The sequence below is a fragment of the Rhea pennata genome, chromosome 21, assembly GCF_028389875.1.
Source record: "Rhea pennata isolate bPtePen1 chromosome 21, bPtePen1.pri, whole genome shotgun sequence".
NCBI classification, from domain to species: domain Eukaryota; kingdom Metazoa; phylum Chordata; class Aves; order Rheiformes; family Rheidae; genus Rhea; species Rhea pennata.
Window position 1 is genome coordinate 2,462,310 of NC_084683.1, and position 19,016 is coordinate 2,481,325.

At 51.2% G+C, this 19,016-nt stretch overlaps 1 protein-coding gene and 1 pseudogene across 1 annotated transcript; both read right to left on the minus strand.

Moving 5' to 3' along the window:
- Positions 1-3,705: 3,705 nt before the first annotated feature.
- Positions 3,706-4,386, minus strand: LOC134149763 (exosome complex component MTR3-like). The gene has a single exon (XM_062592974.1). The coding sequence runs from the start codon at positions 4,384-4,386 to the stop codon at positions 3,706-3,708; it is 681 nt and encodes a 226-aa protein (XP_062448958.1).
- A 164-nt stretch (positions 4,387-4,550) lies between these two features.
- Positions 4,551-18,448, minus strand: LOC134149702 (alanine--tRNA ligase, cytoplasmic-like; annotated as a pseudogene).
- Between the last annotated feature and the right edge of the window lie 568 nt (positions 18,449-19,016).

Consider the following 19,016-nt stretch of genomic DNA (forward strand, 5'->3'; position numbering starts at 1 on the left):
CCATGCCACTGTGTGGCCTCTCAGAAAGTTCAGCGGGTGCCAGTACAGCAGGCCAAGGCGCTCAGAGCTGCATGGCATCATGTCGTGACAACCCCTGTGCGGTCGTCCTTCTGCTGTACCATCAGAGGCTGTGCAGATGAGTACCGCCCTGAGGTGGCTCCAGGGGGCCTTCACAGCAAGGGCTGAGTGTTTCCGGACAGGGAGCTGGGTCTGCGCGCTGAGCTCAGCCTCAGCGCTGGCAGACGAATGCAGAAGGCTGGTGTAAGCTATAGTTTTCCACCCGTGTCATTGGCATCACAAAACAGGGCAAAGTTGCAGCTCTGTCTCTTCTGGGAGGTGACAGGTTGGAAATACCCCTCATTGCTTATGGGAGGCCCAGTCATCAGGAACTGCACATGGAAGGGGCCTTTGCAGCCCGTCCTGTTTGGTCTGGCAGCTCCCTGCAGTTCGACGCCAGCAGCCTAGTGCGGTGTAGTGCAAGCCCAATTGCTGCCAGTCACCCACACTCACAAATGGGTCGTCTTTGTTGGTCCCTCCTTGACTGTTCTCTGCTGTGCTACCCGACAGCATTTGTAGTCACCAGGACTCCCACTGAGCAGCTTTGTCACCAAAAATGGGAGGTGCTTTGTCATCAGGCACGTTTTGGCTGTGTAGACAGTGGTAGGAGAGTGCTTTGGGACTTATCTTCAGCCAAGGGACTCGTGGTCCCTTTCATTCTCCATGTTCTGCAGAATTGTATCTTATTTGAATGTCTCTCATTTCTAGGTCGTCCTTCTCTAGCTGGTAGGAAATTGTTCTGTATTTCTAATTTGCCTTGGTAAAAGAGTGTATTGCGTTGGAAGGAAAACAAAATACAATTTGTATTTCTTTTCTCTGGTTATTTGAGTCTGATGTACTTTTTAACAAGCTTAAATGCGCCTGCTTTTCTGCATCATGAGAGAATGACTTTGCCAAGCAGCTGCTACACACAGTCCTAGGATATACTGTGCAGTATATACTGGCTACTTCCTTGGAAAGGTGCTAGCTGCCTCTCCACAATGCCATGTGGCAGAACTGGCATTAAAGAGAGCAGGCCTCTGAGTCCTCCATGGATGCACATGTGCACTGGGGGCTGCTCAAAGAAGCAAAGGTTTCTTGAGCTGGATCCACGTGGTCTCAGGCAGGTGGAAGGTGTGAGAGGTGCCATTGCAGCTCCTGGGTGCATGTGATTAAAGCTGAAATCTTAACACTTTCTACGGGTGTACAGTCAGCGACAGGCATGTGGCAGACTTGGATTGACCAGCCTAGCTGTGCAACTGGTGCTGGGCCTGGCCCAAGTGCAGGAGTGTCTGAACACTACACTTTGTGTGGTTTCTACCTCCAGCTCCCCAGTCGAGCCCAAGCCTCCCATGGACCTGCGGGAAGGAAACACTGACAGCAAGAAGAGCCGCGCAGCTGCCCCGCAGCTCAACATGGGCTCCTGTGACTTCACGGTTTTAGGAGGAAGAGGATTAAGGCACCCTCCTGGCCTACAACTGAGTGCTTTTCATGCTGCCTGATTAAAAGTAGCTGCAGCATTTATCACTCCCAGGACCAAGCATGGTGTGAAGCTGCCTTGGGCTTTGGCTGTCCTGCAACCCTAGGCTGGTACCAGCCTGGTTTCTCTTAGGCTCTATGTTACTGCTATCCATCGCCCCCCACTCTGAGACTGTACTAGTTATCCCCAGTCCACAAGGTAATTTGCTCGGCTGTGGGATTGTAAGCAGCTGCTTTGTCCGTAGATGAGCATCCACTGCAGTGCTCCCAGGTCCGCTCCCATTCACCTGCCCAGAGCTCACTGCAGCAGTGGTGCAGTGCGGGCGTAGGTGTGACAAGCCAGCCCTGCTGAGTCACAAGACCAAGCACAACTTGGCTTTTTTTGCATGAACATGAAGTCGGCGTTCTCAGTGGAAACACATCAGTCACCGTCTTCGCCCAGGATATTCCTTCTCAATGGGCTGAGGCAAACCTCAGTGTCCTAAGGCTGGTGCAGCATGATGCAGCTGGCCTCACAGGACCAGCTCCACTTCATCCCCAGTAACAACTCAAAGCTCAGAGTCTGGCAAGTCAGTGCCCATCTGCCTCTGCACCTCCCTGCTACCATTGCCCGCAAGATTCTGCCTTGCATCAGCCCAAGCATCTGACAGCACAATGCACAAGGAAAGTTGTTCCTGGGCTGCGCACAGCCCTGCTTGGCCTCAGTGCTGCTCTCTCCTTGTGACAACCCAGGGCCAGGGCACCTCCTTGGTTCATGGGACAGCTCAGCACAACAGAACCAGGACGGAGTCAAGTGTGACTCCTGCTACTTGTTTTCCAAAAACAGTTTGGGGTTTGATGGGGAAAAAAAAGGGCCACTTGAGTGAGCTGTGCTCCTGGCAGAGAAACAACCTCCCTGCAGCGCCTGGCCCAGGCCACTTCTAGGCTCAGTGGTAAGGGCAGCCCTGATCTCAGGTCTTGCCTGCATCAGGAACAGAGGTAGACTACACTGGGCAAAATTTGCTGCTGTAGTTGCCACTTCTAACACCAAGTTGCACATAACCAGGAGCCAACAGAGGAAAGTCCAAGTGTGTGCGCAGAGCCCCCTCTTTGTGAAGGACTGAGCCTGCTGCTTGGCAGTCAGTTGGACAAGTAGCCATGGACTAGCGGTGCCAGGCAAATGAGCACATCCTTCAATGTCTCGCTGGCAGACCCAAGCAGGCCAAAGACTCATCAGAAAAGCTGGGTTTATTATATATATTAAAAAAAACAAACAAAAAAAAAAAAACAAAAAACAGCCAAAACATGTCTCTCCACCACACCGAAGCACTGTCCAGGCAAGTCTCTGTAAAGTCCAAGCAACACTCAGGCTGTAGTGATAGATGGTTCCTGCCAGGGCTGCTCGAGTCCTGTTGTGTGGATGGTTGTGGTGGGGTGTTGGTAATGGACAGGCTGGACATGGCAGTCTCATCCTTGGCACCAGGGCCACCTCCGAGCTTTGGGCCTTGGTGAGTCCAGGGGTGGCCTAGTAGACTCTGGTGGGCTCCAGCAGTGCGGGTGGCTGACTGGGGGGCTCCAGCAGGTGCGAAGATGCTCTTGGGGGGATCCAGTGGTTAAAGCAGCTGATCTCAGCAGTGTGGGCAGTCCCTTTTTGGGGTGGGGCGGTCCAGGAGCACTCCAGTGGTGTGGAGGGGAGGGGGGGCACAGGCAGGCTCTAGCAGCTGAGGTGATAGGGGGTCCACTCCGCAGCAGCTCAGGCAATGTGTGTGTGGGGGGGCTGCTTTTGGAGGGCTTAGGTGGTGTGAAGGCCGCTCAAGGTGAGGGGGGGCCTCTAGCAATATGCACGGGCTGCTCAGGCAGCAGCTGGGGTGCTCTGGGAGGTCTGTGGTGCTGCGAGGGGCTGCTCAGGAAGGCTCTGGGGGTCTCTGGCAGTGCAAGCGGCTGCTTGACTGGGCTCCAGTGGGCTCGGGCAGTGGGGAACTGCTCCAGAGAGGCCTCTGGCAGTGCAGGGGGACAAATCCAGGGGCTCTAGCAGTACGAGGCCGCTCTGCTGGCCTCTGGGGCCTGCAGCAGTGGAGGGGGCCCTTCAGGCCGGCTCAGGCAGTGGAGGGGGTGGCACGGCACCAGGCAGCGCATAGGAGGCTCTGCTGCAGCACGGGGTAGAGGTGGTGGCAGCCATCGAGGCCGAGGCGCAGGGCCTGGGCCCAGCTGTCAGGGGGGGCCGCCCTGGCCACAGCCTAGCAACCCCAACACCTGGTTGAGGGAGGGCAGTAGGGTCACGGTGAGGAGGGCAGCAGCGCGGCGCTCCTTGGCCTCACTAGGCTGCAGGAGGCAGCAGGCGGCAGCGGCACCGGGCAGCCGGCACAGGGCACAGCCCACCAGCAGGTCATACATCTCCATGCCAGCATTGGTGAGCGCCAACGCAGCGGCGCTGACGGCGGCACCCAGGGCGGAGCTGCCGTCCTGCAGCAGCAGTGCGCTGACGGCGAGGCGCGCGGGCGGGTAACGTGCCAGCTGCACCGCTGGCTCCAGCACCTCATGCAGTGCCGCTGCCATCGCCTCGTGCTCTGCCGCCGCCTCACGCGCTGCCGCCTGCCGCCCATGCCCGGCAAAGGGCGCATGCCGGAACTCACACACTAACCGCCCAGTCGCAGCCGCGCCACCAGGCTCTGCCACCGCGGCCGCCTCGCGAGGGCCCCAGGCGGCGCACAGAACCTTGGTGCTGCTCGCCAGCTCCAAGTAGGCCGAGCCCTCGGCCTGGCTGAGCAGCCCCATGTGCGCGAACAGCGGTCGCAAGGTGCATGGGTCTTCCTCCTCAGCCGCCGCCGCTGCCCACACCTCCAGCGGCTGCGACTCCTCGGGGCCCCGCAGGTGGCGGTGATCCAGCGGCATCCTCCAGCCGGCCACTCCACGAGGAAAACAGGGAAAGAGGGAGGGAGGGAGGGAAGAGCCCGGCCCGGCCCGGCCCAGCCCCCCAAGCACAGCCAGCGGTGCACGTGGCAGGTGGCAGGCTGAGTTGAACCTCCCCCTAGTGCCCCCATCCTCACCTCACTAAGATCTGCAATCTCCTTCTGCACATCCTTGTTGGGAGCTCTCTGCACTTTCACTTTGGCATCCAGGTCAGACAGCAATTTCTTGAGGCTGTCTATTTTCCTGAGGGCCTAGCAGAATAAAATTCAAGTTATGTTTTGCAGAGAGAGTTACCAAGCTGACCTCTGCCCAGAACCATATGCTGCAGTTCCAGACACGGAGACTCCTTGCCATTCCCACACTCAACGGAGAGCACAGTACCAAGCCCGAATAAATTCTGACACTTACGCCCCCAAGAGGACTTTAGAACTGCAGCCTATCCTGCAAATCAATGTGAGCTCGCCCTGCAGCCACCTCTGGGATCCACCCTATGCCCTTCTGCCCCACTAACACGACAGCTAGAGCTTAGACTCCTCCAGCTCTCTCCTCCAGCTATGTCATACACAGAGACTTCCAGCACAACCTTCACTGACAGCAACATCCTTTTCTGTGGCTGGGCTGGTGGAGTTCAAGCCAGGAGTCCTTTACGTACTCATAACGACACCCTGTGGCGCTGAGTTATCGCAGTAGAAATACTGGCCAAACTTGACTGAAAGGAACCTCGGTAGAGGGTTACCATGTGTGTGTGCATGCTCCAGTGATTTCCTGCAGTGCACAGATTTCACAGAGGATTATCTCCTGCCTCTCCCTTACCTTTCGAGCTTCAGCACCAGTAACTGCAACTATCCTCCGGATGCCTTTAGCAATTGCTTCTTCTGACACAATCACAAAGGGGCCAGTATGGCTGGAGTTCTGCAAGTGCCTTTGAAAGAACCCAGACACAAACTCACAGGAGACAGTTAAAAATCTCAACAGGTATCAGCACGGGAAAAAAAAAAAAAAAAAATAAAAGGAGATGCAGCAAGAGTGGGGACAGGACTCAACTCAGCCATCAAAAGCCTAAGAGGGAAAAAAGGGTGGCAAAGACTATGCTCCCAGCACTGCCATAGACTGTATGTGTGGGCAGGGACAGAGGAGTATAGGCAGTTTCCCTGTCTGCAAAGGCTGATAGGAAACACAGCTTTACTCAGGACAGTGCACTGGGAACTCTGAGGCTTATAATCATTAGCTCAAGCTCTCACCCTTCTGTGCCCAGCACACATTACAGCAGACCTTCAGGAACTCAGGATCCACAGGGACTCCTCTTCACCCACTCCACTGCCTTCCACTGCCTGTCCAGATACTCACGTCCCTCCGCAGAACTCAATAGAAGTGGTCGAGCCTGCAGGGCCACAGGGGTCAGCCAGCAGCTCTTCCACAGGGATGCCGATTGAGACCACACGGACAGGATCGGGGTAGGTCTCATCAAAAACAGCCCGCAAGCCTTGGATAGCTTTGGCTGCTGCGAGAATGCAGTCCTTGGCATACACAGTCTGCAGAGGACAGGAAAGGAGTGCAGATAAGAGCTGCTCCTGCCAGCTGTGACCAAAGGCCTGCATTCCCACAGAATCCTGGCTTCCTCTGAAATATCCTAAAAGGAAAGTTATGTACCTCACAGGAGTGACAGTTTGTTGAGCTGCAGGGATCCCAAATTGTTTAACAGCTACTCCATCTCCAAGTTTCCTGATACCAGGGCCTGCTCAGACCCTGTGTGCTCCTGCACATTCAGTGATTTCTAACTACAAACTCCCAAGCAGAGCGGAGGGTTCCTTCCACGGTCTGCTCTGAGACAGGGCTTGTGCTGGGCAGAGCAACTCTCACATCATAGTGGGTCTGGCTCACATCACCAGCCAGGCCTGAGAAACTACTCTGTCAAGTTCTCCTTGGCTCTTATGGCTAATACGACACTAGAGCAGGCAAGGAATTACTCCATCCCTAGAGAGGCCTCAGAACCAGTGAACAGAGCAAGGTATCAATCAAAATTTTCTTGAGGTCATTCAGATCTGTGCACAATACTGCATCAGTAGCTCAGCAAACTCCTGCTGGGCCAAACTTCCAGCATCCCAGATCATACAAAAACTTGACCCAAGGCATTTTTTCCTAACTACGTCCCTATGTCCCTATCCAGCCGAACATAAAGACTGAACACAGAGAGCCAGTCCATGTGAGAAGAGTCAATGGGAACTGGTGACCAAGGCAAAACTTATCTTTGACCGGAAACATTTTGGGGAATGGCAACAAACATAAACCCATGTTACACTGCACAGTTCAGTCACAGGGAGGAGAAAGCACAGAATGAATGGGGTTCACACCAGATTTCTTCTGAAAACTGGTGCCCCAGTCATCCACTGAGGCTAGTTCAGACACTGTGCAAGCCTATGCCTGGTCTGCCAGGAAAAGAACAGGATCCTTTCTACAGGATTGGGACAGTGAACTGACTGAGTACCATCCCAGCCCACAAGGTCCTTCTGAACCTAACAGCCATACCCACCTTCGCTTCGTCAATTATCCGGTTGACAATCCCTTCAACTTTCTTGATTTCCTAGGCAGACAAGGCTCCCTTGGCCGTGAAGTCAAACCGCAGCTTGTCTGGTGCCACCAATGACCCCCTCTGGTCAGCTTCCCCCAGCACTGAGCGCAGGGCAAAGTTGAGGATGTGGGTGGCCGTGTGGTTGCTCATGACTGACCTCTGCCTGGTCTAGGGGAGGAAGCCACTGTTAAATAGGGCCTTGCACTGCAGAGTCTCTAGCAAGGGAAGTGCATTTTATGGTGCAGCTTCAAGAGAAACCTGAACTAGCCTGAGGAGACCAGAAACAGCTCATCAAATCCACTGCCCTGGAGCCTTGGCTTAGGGAGTAGGGCATTTCCCATCCAATTTGCACACAGCATTTCCCAGGATGTCCCCTCACTGGGCCTGTCTGGAAAGAGGCCAGGGACAGACCAGGTCACAGACACTGTCTCCCCTCCTCAATAGGTAAAAGCGCTGCAAGATGGTAGCCTTCCTTTTTGCTCCAGAAGAGCCCCTTCAGGGAAGGGAAATGCATTTTGCAGACTTGTGCTTAGCCTAGCGCTCACTCGGCAGGCTGAGCCTGCTACAGCAATGTCTGGACTAGGGCAGCCCACCCAGGCTCTCAGCTGTCATCCCCAAGCCAGTGAGGCAGCATACATGTCTCAGCTCCCAGTCATGCCCGGAACATGATTCTGCTACGGACCAGCAAAAGCCAGTGTCCGTAGCTCAGAGCCAGCAGGGTGTTATCTGCCTTGCAGAAGGAAGAAGCCAGATCTCAGGCAGGAGGGCCACTACTCCAGCTCAACTGGAAGAGCCATGATACCACATGCTGCAGGGAGAGCAGACTCTCATCCCAGAGAAGCACTAATGGAACGAAATGGCTAAAACCTCCCAGAATTGAGAGGTGAAGCCATCTATTATACTGTGTCTTAACTCACCTCATCAATAGACAGATGGACTTGATCTCCTACTTTCAAGCTCCCATACAGAGTTCCTATGTGAAGCACATAGCCCCCTCGGACTTGCACATTCTTCACCGTGAACTCTGTTTTCTGTACAAGGAGGGAAAGGCATTCAGTGAGCAGAGGGAGACAGACCAAGGGGGAGACAGACAGTCTAGCCAGAGGCCTTGACTGCAACTGGAAAAGCCTCAGCTGAGGGAAAGCTGGACTGGTACATGTGATATGAGCAAGCTAAGCACCTGCAGGCATAGTATGCAGGCTGCAAAGCAGAGAACTGAATGAAGGACAAGGTGGGGCACAGTTATGGGGCATGGCAGAGCTGAATCAGCTCCCCACTTCATGGCTCAGAAGCACCATGTCCCAGCACCACCACTGCAGGCACCTGCATCCTGGTGACAGCCTAACACTGCAGCATGAAGTTATGAAGTTTAGTGAAGCCTCCCAAGAAGCAAGGGAGCAAACCCCAGCACACCTGTGCTATGCCGCACCCCCAAGAAGGAAATCTGTGCAATGTCTGACGCCTGCTATGGACATGGAATTGCTAGAGCTTGTTTGACACCTTCTTCCTCTCTGAATGCACCCGCCCAGGCTCCAGTTCAGACTATGACAGGCTCTCAAGCCCACTCACATCCTCCCTGCTGGCGTCATCCTTGACCATGTAGCCCTCGTCATAGATCTGCCCACCCTGCTCAGCGTAGAAGCAAGTGCGTTCCAGTACTATCCCACACTCCCGGCCAGTGGACACTTCCTCCACAAACTTCTTCTCCCTGCGGATGGCTTTCACTGTGGCCACGAGGCTCCCAAAATCTGTCACCGGGAGGACAGGCAGTGTCAGTAGAATAGGAAAACCTGGCAGATACCATGTAGAAGCAGAACTTCATAGCAAAGGCTCCCAGTTATTGCACAAGCTCATGGCAGTTATACACACAAACAGGTGTAAAGAGGAAGAAGAAGAACTAGGACAACATTTAGCTGAGGAAGAGGGAATTTGATTCAATACTTTTCAAGGCAGAGAATGACACTTCTTTCCACACTTTCACAATACAAGCCAGCAGCATGTGTGACTATATCAAAGAATCAGCAGCAAGAGCCAAAACCAGCAAGCAGGCCAAGGACACTAATAGATTGAGGAGCATCTGCAAAGTTGTGTGGCACTGGCAATGGGCATGTAGGAAATGTAGACACTGTAGCGTGGAGACAAGAAGCTGCGGGGAAGAGTGCCCTTAGGTCTCTCTGATCAGGTTAGCAGCAACTGATGTGAACAGTCCCTAGAGCAGCCCTTGGACAGTCTGCAATTCTCTTTCTCTGCTCAAGTTATTACAAATGTGCTATTCACGTGCACGCATTTCACCCACTTTCACGCGCCAAGGAAGGTAAACTCAGAGGGGCCCTTGTTGAGGCAAATGCCAGGAAGACCTGACAAAGAAGCTCCTGCCTGTGAGATGTATGAGGAAAGGTTTCGCAGCAGAGGATGGTTCTGAGAAGGCTTTCTCATACCATAGGCAACACTTGGATCTGAAGTGTAGCTGCATTTCGGTGAGTCATCAGTCACCTCCAGCCCTCGGGCCCTTAGCTCTTCTATGGCCTAAATGTCCAGCATTAGAAGGTCCTCCCCTCCAGCACCCTTGCCTTGGGATTTGAGCTGCAAGTGACAAGCACAGAAGTTTGAGAGAACCCACTTCAGCACTGGCTTGTACACACCAGCCTGGACACACAGCTCTCACTCTCGCATTCCTAGGATCACCTGGCTCAGAGCTATGCTCTGGGCAAACACCCGCCACCTGGTAGAATGCTCCCACCTCTTCTGGCTTCAGAGCAGGCTGTTCCAGCACTGCCAGCAGGCACTCAAAGCAAGTCTGAGCCCAGCACAGGCAGGTCAAGTACTTGGCCTGCTCATCCATGCTACCCTATATTGCTGTACTGCATGTGTCAGGAGACACATCCAAGCTATAGGCCTGACTGGACGCTCTGCTTCTCAGACAGGGAGACCCAGGACTTCCATGGGAACAAGGGAAGGTGCTCCCAGGACTTCAGTAATTCTGTCTGAAGGCTGAGTTCGAGGCCACAGGCCTCACAACTTTAGTGTACAAACACAGCCTCAGCTACACAGGAAAGGCATGTCCCATAGGAAGTCTCGTGGTGTGCTCCGGACTCTCCCATAGGGCACAGAGGTGTGAGTGTACACATAAGAAAGGAGCAGTCTCATGACCAGAAGCTTAAAGATTGGGAATTCTCCTTGCATCCTCTCAGACCAGTGCCCCCTCGAGCTGTTGTCTACCTGTGCGTTTTTCCGCTCTTCTTCAAAGCCCTCCATATCCACAACAAAGCCCTTCTCCTCTGCAATCAGCCCAGTGAGATCCACAGGAAAACCATAGGTGTCATACAGAATCCAGGCAGTGTCACCTGCAGAGTAAAAACAGCAGTCAGCACTCCTGTTCCTTGAGCCAATATCCCTTTTCCTGCTCTCAACTGGTTGTCCCACCTAATTGGCTCTGTGCTATGGCAGTCAGTAATTGGCAGGGTAGAAAACAAGTCTCTGGTGAACATGAACACCTGATAAGCTCTTCACTGGCATGCTCAGGGCAGAGAGATCACACTACCATGTTGTGTCTGGGCTGCTGCAGATCTAAGGAAGCGAACACAGACAAAAGAAAAATGAGGTGGCCCTACGCTGAGCAACAGGCTTTTGACTCCAGCTCTCAGCTCCCAGCCCAGCCAAGCCCTGACTCAGCCCCAAATGATAAACATCTTTTGGTGCATCTGGAAAGAAGTCACAGCCTTACCGGGGATGCTTTTACTGTCTCCCAGGCTCTGAATCTTCCCGTCCAGGATGCGACGTCCTCTGGTGAGCGTTTTCAGGAACTGATCCTCTTCTTTGTTGATGATGTCCTTCACCATATCTGGGTCCTTCTTCAGCTCAGGGAAGGCACCTCCCTAAAACAGCCAAGAGGATTAGCCCTTCAGCATGGTGATCTGCACATGCTAGCACATATAGCAGAGTGAAAAGAGAACTTACCAATGACTGTACCACAACATCAACCAGTGTAGCAAAGAAGCCCTTGGGGGCATTGAGATTCTCATGGGAGTAGCACACAGTCCGTCGGAGAATCCGTCTCAGCACATACCTAGGAGATAGCACAAGCCCTCATGCTAACATTACATCTCCGATTCATGCTCATAAGATCCCTCTGTATCCACCTACCAGCATCCCCTTCCAGGACCAAGAATGCAGGCTTGTTTATCCTCTCTCCTCTCAACTAACTGCTCTCACCAGCAGCAAGCCAGAGGTGAAGTGCCTGGCCTCAGCCCTGTTCCTCGGACTCACTAGGTGCCCAGAACCAGTCCTACAAGCGGTACCCACTGCACAGTGCCCCAGCCCAAATTTCATTACATTTTTGACAGCAGCATTACTGCAAGTGTAGTTCTGTGTCCACCTGTCCATAATGATCCTTTCTGGGGGTTGATACAGTGGGACTGGTACTCACTAGAGCATTCAGACTGACGTGTCTTCATCTTTTGGGGGACTGTGCTGCAGGGCTTTTTGAGGTTTCAAATATACTGTGGCAAACACTCCTCTATCTACTGCTCTAGTGATGCCTTCAAAGACATTTCACAGTCTCACAAGACTCCACTCCCCTCAGGAAAGCTGTACTGAACAAAACAGAAGCAGCAGCAGCATGGCAGTTCCCTTCTTACCCTCTGCCAGTGTTGTCAGGTCTGCCCCCATTAGCAAGGGCCAGCGTGATGGTTCGTGCGTGGTCAGCCAGCACACGGTAGGCCATATCTATGCCATCTGCATCATCAGCACCAACCTGTCCCATGTACGGCCTGGCACCACTGCCCTGTGCAGAGAGGAGGCAATTGGCAGAGCGGGGGGGATCAGCACCGTGGCAGAACTGCAGGGGAAGCACCTAACAAGTCAGCCTCATCTCCCCTCCCTTCCCAGGGCTCAGAGACGGCACACTCCTCTTACAAGAAGGTGAGCTGATGTATCCAGGGAAGACAAAGAGCTGCTGGGCTCCACATGGTGCCACAGCCTGCATTTGCAGGGCCAAAGGATGTCCAGGGCCAGAGGGAGGTAGAGTAAAATTACCACAACATAAAAAACCCAAGGGAGCAGAGGTAGGGAGAGGGACAGAGTGAACAGAGATCCAAAGAAGAAAACATCTGTTTTGTGCACAGGCTCATAGATTCCAGCCTGGCATTAACCTGCCCAGGAAAAAGCCTTTCCAATTCTGTCATGTGGGTCCCAGCTTCCCTTTTTTAGGGATGTCTCTATCTCTACCCATGAGAAAGACACTGCTGTAATAATGGAGTGGCTGCACATGGTGAAAATCTTGCACCATGGGCCAAGGTCCTCACAGTCAGGCTTCCAGCACATCCACACACAGCAGGAAAACAACAAGAACACACTTGCTTTGCCTAGCCGATGGCTTTAACATATGGAAAGGTGGCCCTCTAGCTCTAACTCTGAAGTTCTGCCCCACATCCTTCTGAGGATCAGGAAGTATCTGAGCTTTCCGTGTTTTCTCCAGTACAATCTGCCTCTGGAGAGCTCTGACACTTCCATAGGAATAAATGTGTATTACACAGAGGGCTCATGACAGTTAGTTCCTGGCACTGGTAACAGCCCTCCCCACCCAGGAAGACAGAGTAATTGCACACTGGTTCTGCAAGTGACCATTCATGGTTTAGGGCAGAGATCTCCTCTCTGCAGGGGATTTCTGCAGATTAGCACAACATGAGGTTCTGGGTAGAAGTCTGAAGGACAAATTCTGTCTCTGAGTCTAGTACTCAGTGGCAACATGTGCTATCTATCATTGGCAAAAGGGTGGCTCTTGGCCAGAGCATCTCCCGCTGTCAGAGATGACCAAGGAGTACACGATTAGGACAGCTCACAGGAAATAGATGGGAAAGCTGCACTGCTCATGTCCCTCACTCTGCCCTGGAAACATACCCCAAGGTAGCAACCAGTTGGGCCAGCCTGAGTTTCTACCCTCCTCAGCAAAGGACAAATCTGCAGAGCTCACCATAGCTGGGAAAGCAGAGATCTGCAGACACTATCCCTGCCCAATCACCTCCCTACATCTCCCTGAGGGTCCAGGAAATAGGGAAACAGACAAAGCTGGGTCAGTCTTCAAGCCCAGACTACCCTGTTCATACCTTCTGTACGGCTTCAAAATAAGGAATGAAAAGGTCACTGTCATAGTTGGACATCTTGTTCTGCAGCACAGAAACCAGCCTCTCCAGACCCATCCCAGTGTCAATACTCTTCTTGGGAAGAGGTTTCAGACTCCCATCAGCTTCCCTGTCCAAACCCAAAAGGAAAGACAAGCCATTAGGGATAGAGCCACTGCAGAGACATGCCCATCTCTCCTCTCCATGAGATTTTGTTGCGTAAGATTTAAGAGACAGGCCCATACACAAATCACACACAAGGGATCTGTGATAAAATATAATTAACAAGAACCTCAACAACAACCTAGACCCAGATCAGGATGGCACCTCTTTCCTACTTAACCCCTACTAGTGAGCTGAGGAATCATTCCTAATTTGCCCTCAAAACCAGGTATAACCAACCTTTTCTGTTCAAGCTGGCTGGGGGACAGAACATTGCAAAGTGCACAGCTTCTTGAAAAAAAAGAATGGTCAGCAGTCCCAAACCTGTTGACCTCAAGACCCTGATGGGAGACAGGGAGACACTGAAGGGTGACCCTGCAGGACTGAATGAAGAGCAAGGCTCATATGGATCCTCCCTCGGTCAACGATAGCGTGCCCAGCCTCCAAGCGCCACTACTCCTCTAACTTCTCAGTGCTGCAATACCAAAGTTCAAAAGCTTTCTACAAGGCTTAAATTGCTGAAGGTGTTTGTAGGTACAGGAATGAGGCTGTAGCAAACAGCAAAGCAGTAAAGAGACATCTGAGTCAGAGGGCCGAGAAAGTGGCCAAACTGCTAAGGTGGGGTTAAGGCTGACAGGAGAGATGGCTTGTGGTTAATGGGACTCTACACGTCTAACGAGGAACAGCATGGATAAATGCAAGTCCCAGGACTCATAGTTCAGCTGTGCTCTCCATTCAGCAGCTCAGAAGAAAAATGGGCAGAACGGTCAAAAATGTGGTCTTGTGCTAGGAGCCATCACTAACTACACCGCCTGAGTAAACTCCCATGCAAAACCGGAGCCACCTGGAAATGCAGGTCTCACCCACCTGTTGAACTGTATGAACACCAGGTTCCAGATTTCCAGGACACTGGGGTCATCCTGATTGACCAGGTGCGAGGCATCTCTGTCCCCAATGCGGTCATAGTGGATCTCGCTGCAAGGCCCTGCAAGGGCCGCAGGGGCCTGTGTCTCCCATTTCCCAGAAGTTATCCTTCATATTGCCAGGCAGAATCCTACTCTCAGCCAGCCGGTAATAAGAAACTCCTGTTGAACAACAGAGACTCATGGCAAGGTAGGAATCCCATGAATTGAGGACTATATCAAAGAAATTTCAGTTCAGCAATTCCCTGAATGGGCAGAAGAGTGGTCAGGGTCCTGTGACAAACCAAGCCAAGAGCTTAATTCTCATGATCCTACCACCCAGATTCCTTGCTGAGTAGGCAGAGGCCTACAGAACTTCTCAGTGAAGCCTCAGTCAGGAACAAAAGGGGCTATCTCACTTTAATGCATGCTAGGCAGGTTTTGCCCCACAGTCTAGATCTGTGTCATGGGGTTCATAACAGGTTTCACAGGGGGCAACAGCCACAATACCAAAGGCATTTCATTGCTACATCAAATTTTGGCATACTCACAGCTTGACTGCTAAGTGCAGTTCTGGTTTCCACATCTCACGGAGGGTGAGGCAGGGGCAGAGAAAGAACAGAAGAGGGCAACTAAAACTACCTAGGGGTAGAACTTCTGCTTTACAAGGAGAAGCTAGAAATAATAAGAGTCTTCAGTTTGGAGGGGAGGAGGTTGAGGGTGGACTATGACTGAGAGTTACAAAAATCCAACAGGCTCAAAGTAGGATCAGATATACTTTAGAGGTGCAGGTCCCTACAACATATACAGAATAGAAGGGTATCCCTCTGTACTGAGAGCACCTGCAGAAGATCTGTTGAAGAGTCAGTGACTGGCAGAGTACATGATAGCAGGCCCAGCGTGTGAAACTACACATTGACCAAATTCCCATCATGCCCAGGCATGCACATTCCATTTTGTCAACAATGTCTAGCTGCTTCCCGGCCAGCAGCTACTCAGGCTTAGCAAAGCAGAGACAAGGGAACAGTTCTAGTAGACTAAGAAGCCCTTAGGATACAAGTGGAGTCCTGTCTGGGCGTCCCACTCGTGTGTCTGACCCATGCCTCCGGCAGCATCCCATCAGTGACTCCTCTGTGCAATTCCCAGGGCTTCCCGTGCAGTTTGGAGCGTTAAGTCCTTTATTAAATCTATCCTGTTTAACCCCTCATGAACTCTGAGTGTCACCAGTAGCCAACCCTTCCTTGCCTGCCTTGTGGTCACACGCTCTATTGTCCTTAATCCAACAACTGCAGATGCTGGAAATGGATGAGGAAAAGAGTGCAGACCACAGCCAGGCCCGCCTGTTCTTTTTGAACAGCATCTCCTCCTCCTGCTGTCAGAGACCAAACACTGAACCGAAAAGACTGTTGGTCTGCCCTAGCAGGGCACTTATGTTCTTAAGCTTATACAAGAAATTTTGAATTGGAAGATCTAGGGTACAGGTCTTGGCCTCTTCCATCTAACACTAGTGCTTCCCTTTGGCTTTGCAGTTCTACCACCCTGCAAACATTATTTGTGATATGCCAGATATGCCTGTTACTCTGCCACCTTTCTCCGAACAAAGGCAGACAGTTGCATAAATTGTGAAAAATTAAAGATTTCCTGATGCAAAGGAGCGCCTGTCAACACAAAGCTGTACTTTTGAGTGCTGGAGACAGGTCCCAGATGCCTTCCTTGGTTTACACTTCCTCTCAATTCAAACCCACCTTCCTCAACAGTATTGACCTCTTGCATCTGCTGGCTAAACTGGGTAGAACTACCAAAACTTAGAAGTACACTCACACTTGGGCAAGCAGGACCAGAGACATCTGTCCCCCTCAAGCCACAAAAGAAGCCTCCAACGCTGCCTAGCTGATACCTTCCCTATTGCTTATCAAAACATGCAGCTTCCTTGATTGTAGGACCTTACCCCAAATCCAGCCAGATCTGCTTGCACTCCAGGTCTGGTTGCAACCCTGCAGCTTCATTTCCACCAAAGTAAGTAACATAGAGTCTTTCAATAGGGATGCCAAACTCCTTGGTGAGAAGGTCCAGAGCCAGGTTGCAAGCAAGTTCCTGTAGAAGGAAAGATGAAGTAAGCAAGTAAAAGGAAGCTTCTCTTCAACATGCAGCACCTGCCCATGCAGAGTATCAGCTGCTGTACTCACTAGCTGATTACAGTCTACCCAGGGAGTCTCTCAAACATGCAGAAACCTTCTATGCCTGACTTAGGGTCATTCAGAAGATCAGGAAACTAGTCTCCACACAACATTTCAGCCAAGTCTCTGCAGACGTCTCCTTGTGCTATTAGGTCTACCAGACAGAAGCTGGACCAGAACAGCTCTCCACAGAGGAAACAGTCAAGAATTTGCAGACTTTTGTTACAAGAAATATACAAACTAATATATGTAACGCACAAGGTACACGGAACATTTCATATGGCTTTCCAAATGCAGTCAAATTAGCCCCTAGAAGGTTCTCTGCCTAAAAAAAAAACCCTTTGAAATCTGCTGTTATACTGTATTCTTAACATCCCTTTTGTGAAGTTGAACCCTCCTCTAGCAAGAAGCTTGGGCAACGATATCATTACGTTATGATCACTCCTCTTTGAGGTCATAGTCAGAGCATACGCAACTTTCCATGGCTACTGCCAATAAAACCTCTACCTGAAGACACCAAACCAGCTGTGAGAATATAAGCACCTTTGTAAACACTAAGAGACTAATCTCAAAACATCCTGCAGTGTGGGTTTTTTACTCCATGTTCATCTATTCCAAAGGAGCACAACATGCCTTGGGAACCTTTGGAACTACTCTTGAGTAGAGGTCTTTTCTTTCCTCTTGGTACATTTGTAGACAAACACTTTGCTGAAATCATGGAGATGGGCAACTTTGCGCTAAAGATTCAGAGCTGCCAGTTTTACCTTGAAATAATCCCCAAAGGATCAGGACCCCAACATCTCGAAGAATGTGTGGTGGTAGACGTCCTTTCCCACATCATCCAGGTCATTGTGCTTGCCTCCAGCTTGGATGCACTTCTGAGTGTTGGTAGCTCTGTTCAAGTTAGCGGGTGGGTGTGAGGAGTCAATACTATTGAGGAAGATGGGTTTGAACTGAGAGGAAAAAGAAGAAAGAAATCTAAATGAAGGAAAAATATCATAAGCTCACTTTCAAATGTTGCTAGCAAAAGCAAGGCAATGAGTTTTATCCACCTGGTGATATGCCACCAGCCTGGACATACCTGAAGTAGCATTCAGAAACATCAAGGCTGCTGTCTCCTACATGGAAGGAGGAGTAAAACTGGCCATAACTCAGCACATGTACGTGTTCCTGGAGCACATCAAGCCCCAGGACTTCCAAAGGGACTGAAAGCAGCCAGATTCCCAGCTGGCAATATAGTTAGCAAAAACTGTGTGCTGATCTCCTGCAGAGCACTTTCAGTAGCCCAGCCCCAACCACTCATTAAAATAGTTATTAGTCATTTGTGCCAGGATTCTTCACGCACCTATTTGCAGCACCAGCTGTGGTCCAAAGGGTCAAGGAAGGGATACTGGCAGTGCTCCCATGGCTGCACAGTCAACCCAGCAGACTCAGGAACTTCTCCTAGTGTTTCTACCAACTCTGCAATAGAGCAGGGGACTCCAGGAGATGCACCAGCTACCTCTTTATAACAAAGCGATTAAAGGGAATCATGAAAACAGCAATGTCTTTCCAACAATCCATGGAAGAGATTGTAGTTTGTTTGAAAACCCTGTCTTCAGGATATAAAGGGACAAATCTTAACCTCACTAAAATGAAATCAGAGGAATGTGACCAAGCTCAGCCCAGAGACCAGCCACTAAAATATGAAGAGAAAACTGAATTCCCTGCAAATTGAAGTGTTTACAGAGCTAGTCACACCTGGAGCAGGCGTTTATCCAAGAGGAGAAAGGCAAATGCATTGCCATCTAAGAGGCTACAAGAGGCTTTAGACTGCACCTAGAGCTTGACAAACTATTGGTAAGTTCAGGCATCCCGGAGGAGCTTATTAAAAAGGGGAGGGCATTCCAAAAGCTCTGCAGACAGCTTCATAGATTTCAGCTGCTACAGGCAATGTCCATAAGAACCACAGTACCAGAGTGAGAATCCTACCTGATTCATGCCAGCATTGGCAAAAAGCAGTGTGGGATCAGCCAGGGGTATTGTAGAAGAAGAGTGCACATAAGTGTGCTTGTTTTCCTTGAAGAAGTCAATAAATCGTTGCCTGATCTGGCTAGCTGTTAGTGTGACTTCCATCTTAAAACTGCAAGCCACAGCTGTCAAAAGCAAGTGCAAGGGAAAGCAGCCAGGCCTTGGTGCAATCTGAGGGGACAGCAAAGAACAAGGCTCTTACATCAAGACATCACGTTGTCAACTCAAGCACTAACATCAGGATCACTGCCTTTATCCCTTAAAAGGGTTTCCTCACATTAACAATTACTTTCACCAACTCCCCAGTTTAATTATCAGTCCGTTCCAAATGGTGCTGATCCAAAACCTACCCCCTCCAACCTCCCAGATGTCTGCAGTTCTAGCTCTAGTTACCTGTTTTTTGAAACCATGTATTTGAAGATCCCAAGTTCACGTGGATACTGAACTGTTAGTCAGAGACTGCGTCTGCCTTGCCCTATTTCTGGGGAGAACTGCTAAGTCCTACAACAATTCAAGGTGAATAAATCATAGGATCGTAGAGTGGCTGCAGTTGGAAAGGTCCTCTGGAGATCTCATGCTCCAACCCACCTGCTCCAAGCTGGGTCAGCTGTAAGGATGCCTGGAAATCACCCCTGCAAGCAGTCACATTACCTTACCCACACCAGTGAGAGAA